Source organism: Salmo trutta, chromosome 13, assembly GCF_901001165.1.
Source record: "Salmo trutta chromosome 13, fSalTru1.1, whole genome shotgun sequence".
Classification (NCBI taxonomy): domain Eukaryota; kingdom Metazoa; phylum Chordata; class Actinopteri; order Salmoniformes; family Salmonidae; genus Salmo; species Salmo trutta.
Window position 1 is genome coordinate 16,506,792 of NC_042969.1, and position 9,174 is coordinate 16,515,965.

The 9,174-nt window shown below is 44.0% G+C and overlaps 1 protein-coding gene across 5 annotated transcripts in view; it reads right to left on the reverse strand.

Annotated features, from left to right (window-relative positions):
• Window positions 1-2,956: 2,956 nt before the first annotated feature.
• The window catches only part of LOC115205335 (amyloid-beta A4 precursor protein-binding family B member 2), a 43,148-nt gene continuing 36,930 nt past the window's right edge, over window positions 2,957-9,174 (reverse strand). For 3 of the 5 annotated variants that reach the window (XM_029771179.1, XM_029771176.1, XM_029771177.1), the window contains 4 exons: window positions 6,584-6,673; window positions 6,330-6,445; window positions 5,931-6,113; window positions 2,957-4,539 (listed from right to left, as the gene is read on the reverse strand). In XM_029771179.1, the coding sequence (XP_029627039.1) occupies window positions 4,366-4,539; window positions 5,931-6,113; window positions 6,330-6,445; window positions 6,584-6,673 (563 nt within the window). In that variant the 3' untranslated portion in view covers window positions 2,957-4,365. The remainder of the gene's footprint in view (window positions 4,540-5,930; window positions 6,114-6,329; window positions 6,446-6,583; window positions 6,674-9,174) is intronic. The other 2 variants (XM_029771181.1, XM_029771180.1) reach the window with 1 other exon arrangement.

A 9,174-nucleotide genomic window follows, 5' to 3' on the forward strand; every position in this document is an offset into this window, starting at 1 on the left:
TCTCAACAGCGCCACTTCAACCTCAGGAGGCTGAAGAAATTTGTCTTGGCCCCTAAAACCCTCACAAACTTTTACAGATCCACAATTGAGAGCATCCTGTCGGGCTGTATCACTGCCTGGTATGGAAACTGTACTGCCCGCAACCGCAAGGCTCTCCAGAGGGTGGTGTGGTCTGCCCAACTCATCACCAGGGGCAAAACACTTGTCCTCCAGGACACCTGCAGCACCCGATGTCACAGGAAGGCCAAAAGGTTAATCCAGGACATCAACCACCCGAGCCACGACCTGATCACCCAGATATCATCCAGAAGGCGAGGTCAGTACAGGTGCATCAAAGCTGGGACCGAGAGACTGAAAAACAGCTTCTATCTCAAGGCCATCAGACTGTTAAATAGCCATCACTAGCCGGCTACCACCCGGTTACACAACCCTGCCCCTTAGAGGCTACTGTCCTATATACATAGACTTGGAATCATTGGCCACTTTAATAATGTTTAAATAACGTCTACATACAGCTTTACTCATCTCATATGTATATACTGTATTCTATTCTACTGTATTTTAGTCAATGCCATTCCGACATTGCTCAATCTAATATTTATATATTTCCTGATTCCATTCTTTTACTTTTAGATGTGTGTGTATTTTTTAAAAATCTTTATTTTAACAGGGAAAACAGACTGAGACCTGGATCTCTTTTACGGCTGTGCCCTGTGTAAACATGTTGACATATACAGTTTTAGGCATACAGACAAGAACATTTCAAACATACAAAACAAAGACACAACTCAACAGAAACAATCACAGACAACATCATATTGATCCTCCATAACATTTTTGAAATGGGCAAGGGACACCAGAGTGTCTAACTTAAGTTGGATCTGCAGTTTGTTCCATAAATAAGGTGCAAAGGAACTGAAGGCAGTCCTACCCAACTCTGTGGAGACCGCAGGAGTCTCTAATGTAATCCACATCTGTGATCTGGTTTTAAATTAGTATATCTAGTGGAAATGAATGATGATATTTATGGAGGTAGTTTTAAAAGAAGTGCTTTATGAATAAACAAGAGAGCATGTTGCTCTCGCCTCACAGATAGAGAGGCCCAACCCACATGTTGATATAAGATACAGTGATGAGTTTTGTAACTATCACCCGTGATAAACCTGAGTGCACAATGGTAAATAGCATCCAGTGGTTTTAATGTGTTTGCCGATGCATGCATATAGATAATATCACCGTAATCTAAAACGGACATAAAAGTAGCCTGCACAATTTGTTTTCTATTTACGGAGGACAGACAAGCCCTGTTTCTGTAAAGGAACCCTATCTTGAATTTGAGCTTTTTTCCCAATTCAGTAACATGTTTTTTAAAAGAAAGCCTATCATCTAACCATACCCCTAAGTATTTATATGCAGAGACCTGTTTGATTTGAGTACCATCCAAGCTAGTGATTACAAAAGTGTTTCTAACTGAGAGTTTAGACCTAGAAAAAAACATGACATTTGTTTTTTTAGCGTTTAAAACAAGTTTAAGCTGTAAAAGAGACCCCTGTAGTATCCTAAAATCAGACTCCAACTGCATTAAAGCTTGGTCCGCTGTTGGAGCAATAGAGTGCATCACTGTGTCATCTGCATATAAATGGAATTTACAATATCTGACATCATCACCAATGTTGTTTATATAAAGTGAGAACAATAGTGGGCCAATTATTAAACCCTGAGGGACCCCTTTAAGTAACTGTAGGGGGTCAGACTTGACCCCGTCGACCATGACGATCTGAGTTCTATCTTTAAGATGGTCATAAAACCATTGGCAGGCATCAGTGCCCAGTCCTATAGATGACAGCTTACTCAAAAGGATAGCATGGTCTACAGTGTCAAAAGCTTTTGACAAATCTACAAACAACACAGCACAGTGCTTTCTATCATCTAAGGCATTTGTAATATCATTTACAACAAGCATAGTGGCCGATGTGGTACTGTGTTTAGATCTAAAACCAGATTGATTGGTGCTAAGAATACTGTTAGCAGAAAGAAAAGATTGTAACTGTTTGTTGACTATAGATTCTAGGATCTTTGCCAGACAAGGGAGCCTAGAGATGGGTCGATAGTTATCCAAATCACTACCGGTATTGTTGTGATTGTTAGATATTACTGCACTTTCGGAGCTAGGAGCACAAGCATTTCGCTACACCCGCAATAACATCTGCTAAATATGTGTACGTGCCTCAAAAAAATTTGATTTGATGATTTAATTTGGTCATATATGGATTGCGAAAAGTGATGATTGAGAAAGTTACAGAGGCTCAAAGATCATAACCTCCACAAAATGCTAACCTCCCCTGATATTGGTAATGGTAAGAGGTTAGCGTGTTTTGTTGCAGCCTCTGTAACTTTCTCGCTCATCATTATTCATGGTTTATTCATGATTTTTCTTAATCATGGCACCACTCAGGATTGATTTGGAAGTGTTCAGAAACATCTTATCTTCTCACTTAGAAATAAAATTATTCCAGTCATCATTTACCATTCAGTTCATTTTGGGCAAAACATAACACAACCAAAACAAACTGCAAATGCATCCAATTAGTAAGTAGTTACAAGTTTGATGTAGTCATTGCTTGCTAGGAAGAAGGGACCAAATACTCAACTTTTGTCTACTTTAATACACTACAAGTGAATTTGTCCAAATACTTATGACATCTTCAAATAAAGGGACTAGATCTATAAAGTGCTTTAATTTCTAAATGGTAAAACAGACAAGACAATAACCTCAAATAAAAGTTCACATTCTGTACTGTCACCTCATATGAAATATTTGATCTCAAATCCAAAAGGCTGGAGTTATAGAGACGCATTTAAAATGCTTTACTGTCAAAATACATATGGACGGGAGTGTTGTTGCATTGACTTGAACTATTACATGAGAAAATAAACCTGCACTTTGAAGACCTTCCCTTTTTTGGTAATGCATTTATTTTCACAACAGATTACATTTACATGGTGTAGAGATGAGTGAAGAACAGAGCACATGAATCACAGTATTTTCACATCTAGATTTTTTTAAATGTTGGATTGGATTGCATATTGCATTCACAGAGTTGAGTTAGAGTGGAGAGAGGTCCCTGGGTCGAATAGGTGTGTGTGTGTGTGTGTGTGTGTGTGTGTGTGTGTGTGTGTGTGTGTGTGTGTGTGTGTGTGTGTGTGTGTGTGTGTGTGTGTGTGTGTGTGTGTGTGTGTGTGTGTGTGTGTGTGTGTGTGTGTGTGTGTGTGTGTGTGTGTGTGTGTGTGTGTGTGTGTGGTTGGGCTTTTGTGCAGAGCATCTATGTCCATATTGACACCCTACTCAGTAACCTCTCTCCCCCATAACAATCTATCCATCTCCTCACATTCAGATTACAGACACATGCAGCACCATCACCAACCCATTCCTCCTCATCTCTAACATCTCCTCTCCAACCAGGGATACAATCATTACTTTACAATCAGAGGGGTAATTATAGTACAATCGCGCACCCCTCCTCAAGTGAGACATTGGTTCAGTCTGTTTTGTGAGCCAGATGGAACTCCTAGCCAGGGAATGGAATACATTGGTTCCCATGTTCTGTTTACTTCTTGTCTATGTTATTACATCATGCCTGTATAGTCCATCACATGACACGTCTCTGTTGCAGTCTGGGGGTCAAAGGTTACTAGGTCAGGTAGAGCAACTGGATGGTGCTGATTGGTCAGTGGCCTTGTCCGTGATGGTTGGCTTTCCCCATAAGCATGACCCGTTTCCACGTCAACGAGACAGACGTCTTAAAGAGACACGTGTGTGTGTGTCCCATTCTGGGCCCAACAAGTAGAAAACGGGGAAGATAAAGGAGGTCAATGGACCTCCTGATGCAACTAAGCCAGCCCTCAATGGGGATTGGTTATTTTTCTCAGGTATGTCTAGTGTTATTCAGTAGTAGTCTAATACTCCATAGAGCTCAGTAGTTATAATACCCCACAAGACTGGGGTGATGCCAGGTGAAGACAGGAGTGGACTGGCTAAAGTGGGACAGTTTTGCTATGACACGGCAGAGTTCAAAGGTCAATGGAGACACAAATCACCAGCACCTCATCATGCTGAAGCTTGGACTTCCTCCTCCTCCTCCTCTTCTTCTGCAGACTATTTCACTTTTTATTATTTTGAGCAGATATCACTATCCAGCCCGATTCGCCCTTTGGTCTGCCCAGTGGTAATAAGTTAACATGTATGTACATTGTTGGTTACCATTGCTGGTATTGGATAGGCGTGTTTGTAGGTCGTAGTTGTGGTGATAGTGTGAGTGACAGAGCCAGGGGCTGGGGTTGGGGGTGTGGTCAGCGAGCTGTCCGTCATTGCTGGGGCAGTTCTGAGGGTGGTTTCTTTGTTTTCAGAGTGTCTATGAGAGACTGGACTCCACGCTTGACGCTGGTAGTCACCCGGCGTGTCACCGAGTCGGGTGGCGGGGAGGAGGAGCCAGCTCTCTGGGAGGGCGGGCGGGCCACCAGACACTTCTGGTACCGTAGCTGAGGAAGAGGAGAGGAGGAAGAGAAGGAAAGTACATCAGAGTCTAACTCAACCACAACCCTAACACTTACCCTACCTTCATGTACAAATCCTGGTTCAACCCTAACCCTGGTTTTAACCACAGTCCTAACCCTACCGTCATGTCCACATCCTGGTTTAACCCTAACCCTGGCCATAACCACAGTCCTAACCCTACCATCATGTCCACATCCTGGTTTAACCCTGGCCATAACCACAGTCCTAACCCTACCATCATGTCCACATCCTGGTTTAACCCTGGCCATAACCACAGTCCTAACCCTACCGTCATGTCCACATCCTGGTTTAACCCTGGCCATAACCACAGTCCTAACCCTACCGTCATGTCCACATCCTGGTTTAACCCTAACCCTGGCCATAACCACAGTCCTAACCCTACCATCATGTCCACATCCTGGTTTAACCCTAACCCTGCCCATAACCACAGTCCTAACCCTACCGTCATGTCCACATCCTGGTTTAACCCTGGCCATAACCACAGTCCTAACCCTACCATCATGTCCACATCCTGGTTTAACCCTAACCCTGGCCATAGCCACAGTCCTAACCCTACCGTCATGTCCACAACCTGGTTTAACCCTAACCCTGGCCATAACCACAGTCCTAACCCTACCATCATGTCCACATCCTGGTTTAACCCTAACCCTGGCCATAACCACAGTCCTAACCCTACCATCATGTCCACATCCTGGTTTAACCCTGGCCATAACCACAGTCCTAACCTTACCCTCATGTCCACATCCTGGTTTAACCCTGGCCATAACCACAGTCCTAACCCTACCATCATGTCCACATCCTGGTTTAACCCTGGCCATAACCACAGTCCTAACCCTACCATCATGTCCACATCCTGGTTTAACCCTAACCCTGGCCATAACCACAGTCCTAACCCTACCATCATGTCCACATCCTGGTTTAACCCTAACCCTGGCCATAACCACAGTCCTAACCCTACCGTCATGTCCACATCCTGGTTTAACCCTAACCCTGGCCATAACCACAGTCCTAACCCTACCATCATGTCCACATCCTGGTTTAACCCTGGCCATAACCACAGTCCTAACCCTACCATCATGTCCACATCCTGGTTTGTCTACGTCTGTCTGACTACGTCTGTCTGTCTGTCTGTCTGTCTGTCTGTCTGTCTGTCTGTCTGTCTGTCTGTCTGTCTGTCTGTCTGTCTGTCTGTCTGTCTGTCTGTCTGTTTAAGTCTGTCTGCGTCTGTCTGTTTAAGTCTGTCTGCGTCTGTCTGTCTGCATCTGTCGGTCCGTCTACATCTGTCCGTCTGTCTACGTCTGTCTGCCTACGTCTGTCTATGTCTGTCTGTCTATAGCTATGTGTGTGAGCTCACCACACATGCTGCCTGGACAGCCTCAGACACGCTGCCAGCGTTGGGGTCACACCAGAACACGTGGCACTGGAAGTGCTGGTTCCCAGAGTCCATGACGAAGGCGAAAGTGTGGATGTCCCGGCCCACGCCCATAAAGGACAGGAATCGCACGCGGCACTCCACCAGTATCTCCTCCTCCTCTTCCTGTCCAGGGGACCAATGGGGAAGGCAAGAGACGGGATTATTAGAGAACACTCAGATAGAAATGTAGATTGTTTTTGTCATGATGAGGGAGGAACCAACAGTCTTCGTCCATGTGGATCACAGGTGAATCTATTGGATACCAAATAAAATCGTGAATGGATGCTGTGGTGAAGTCAGTAATAATCTGTAGTTAAGTGGAGAAAAGATGCTACGTGCCTTCTCCTTGATAACAGCCACAGTGGCGTCCGCTACACTCAGAGTAACAGAGGTCCAGTCCTCTTTCCCTGTGGAGGACACCAGGCTCTCTATAGCCCCGTTGATAATGTCCATACCTGAGAGAGAGAGAGAGAGAGAGAGAGAGAGAGAGGTGTAACCTGAATGAGTTTTCTACCTTCAGTATGTGTACGGGAGTATGGAGCATGTTTAACGGGACAGGTGATTAGGCACGGCTGTGTTAGTTGTTTCCTTACTTCTCTTACCTATGGGGCGAGACACGGACGTCATCCCCAGGTAGTGCACATGGAACTTCTGCACCAGCTCAGTCTTTGGCATGGGAAACTCTGTGGGAGAATACACACATAAGACACCAAGGATATATATATATATATATATATACACACACACACACACACTGCAGGGAATACACAGTACAAAGCACATCCGATCAAAGACTCAGGCAAACAAATGTCCAAACAGGCTTATTAGTCTAAAACGCAAAAATGCAGATACTTGTGTGAAAACTGGAATATTTCAGATGCTGTTGCATCTAATTAAGCCATATGAAAAAAAAACTACTGAATATGGGTATTCATACAAGTGGGCAGAACTTCAGAGAGACTGAAAAACAAATGTCTATTTACAGGCCGGCCTGAGGGGCAGGAGGGCTTCCCTCCCTCTAACACAGAGAAGAGGATAAGATGGTTTAAACACCCCGGGAAAATGACAGAACAGGAGTTAGTTCTTCCTATTACACTCTGCCCGAGGGTCAGGAGAAACGAGGGATGGAATTAAAGGAGGGGAGAGACGGTGGAGGGATCTGGCGAATGGAGTGCACAGACGGTTTGGTAGTGCTAGCGAGTGAGCGATGTTCACCCAATGAGAGCTTTGATCTCTCAATAGGGGTTGCTGAGAGTCAGGGCTCGCTACGCAACACTAATTGGCTTTTAATGAGCTCAGCTGCTCCTGCGAGCTCAAAGCCAATGTAGGACTTTTATCCTGCACAGAACAAAAGGTGTTTTCACTGCAGTCAGCAGATCCTGCCTCAAAGCCAAAGTTCTAGGATGAGTTGTTTTTTTATTATCTATCATTAATTAACTTTGCATGAAAAGGAGGATGGATATGTGTTGCGACGTAGTGGAATGGAAAATGTGGAGTAGCATTAACACCATGATGTGAGAAAGGTTTGGTCCTGTGTTATGAGACGTACTGTTGTCAGCATAATTCAGGAAGTGAACACAGCACGGCTATCTTTTTCATTAACACGTGTTTGCAGTCAGTTCTGGATTCATAAGGGGCATTTTTTTCATTTGCAGTGAAACACACATGAAATATAGAGAGGGCGTTAAAGGGATACCTCGGGATTTTGGCAATGAGTTGCGTGTAGTTTGAAGGAAGTTGCTGAGTAGCGCTAGCGCAATTGCTAAGTAACGTTAGTGCAATGACTGGAAGTCTATGGGTATCTATGCTAGCAGATATACTACATGACCAAAAGTATGTGGACTCCTGCTCGTCGAACATCTCATTCCAAAATCATGTGCATTAAATATGGAGTTGGTCCCCCCTTTGCTGCTCGAACAGCCTTCACTCTTCTGGGAAGGCTTTCCACTAGATGTTGGAACAATGCTGAAGGGACTTGCTTCCATTCAGCCACAAGAGCATTAGGTTGGGCACTGATGTTGGAGCGATTAGGCCTGGCTCGCAGTCGGCGTTCCAATTCATCCCAAGGGTGTTCGATGGGTTTGAGGTCAGGGCTCTGTGCAGGCCAGTCAAGTTCTTACACATTGATCTCGACAAACCCTTTCTGTATGAATCTTGCTTTGATGAACTGGGGCATTGGTGCACAACTGAGGCCCCGGTGCACAACTGAGCAAGAGGACAAGTACATTAGAGTGTCTAGTTTGAGAAACTCAAGTCTCGTCAACTCCTCTTTCTATTCCGGTTAGAGCCAGTTTGCGCTGTTCTGTGAAGGGTGTAGTACACAGCGTTGTACGAGAGCTTCAGTTTCTTGGCAATTTCTCGCATGGAATAGCCTTCATTTCTCAGAACAAGAATAGACTGACGAGTTTCAGAAGAAAGTCCTTTGTTTCCGGCCATTTTGAGCCTGTAATCGAACCCACAAAACCTGATGCTCCAGATTCTCAACTAATCTAAATAAGGCCAGTTTTATTGCTTCTTTAATTAGGACAACAGTTTTCAGCTGTGCTAACATAATTGCAAAAGGGTTTTCTAATGATCAATTAGCCATTTAAAATGATAAACTTGGATTAGCTAACACAACGTGCCATTGGAACACAGGAGTGATGGTTGCTGATAATGGGCTTCTGTTCACCTATGTAGATATTCCATTAAAATATCAGCCGTTTCCAGCTACAATAGTCATTTACAACATTAACACTGTCTACACTGTATTTCTGATCAATTTGATGTTATTTTACTGGACCAAAAAAATTGCTTTTCTTTCAAAACCAATGACATTTCTAAGTGACCCCAAACTTTTGAATGGTAGTGTATATAAAAAGACAACGCAGGAGTGGCTTCGGGACAAGTCTCTGAATGTCCTTAAGTGGCCCAGCCAGAGCTCGGACTTGAACCTGATCAAACATCTCTGGAGAGACCTGAAAATAACTGTGCAGCAACGCTCCCCATCCAACCTGACAGAGGTTGAGAGGATCTGCAGAGAAGAATGGGAGAAACTTCCCAAATACAGGCGTGCCAAGCTTGTAGCGTCATACCCAGGAAGACTTGAGGCTGTAATCTGTGCCAAAGCTTCTTCAACAAAGTACTGAGTAAAGGGTCTGAATACTTATGTAAATGTGTTATTTCTGTTTTTTATTTATTTTTT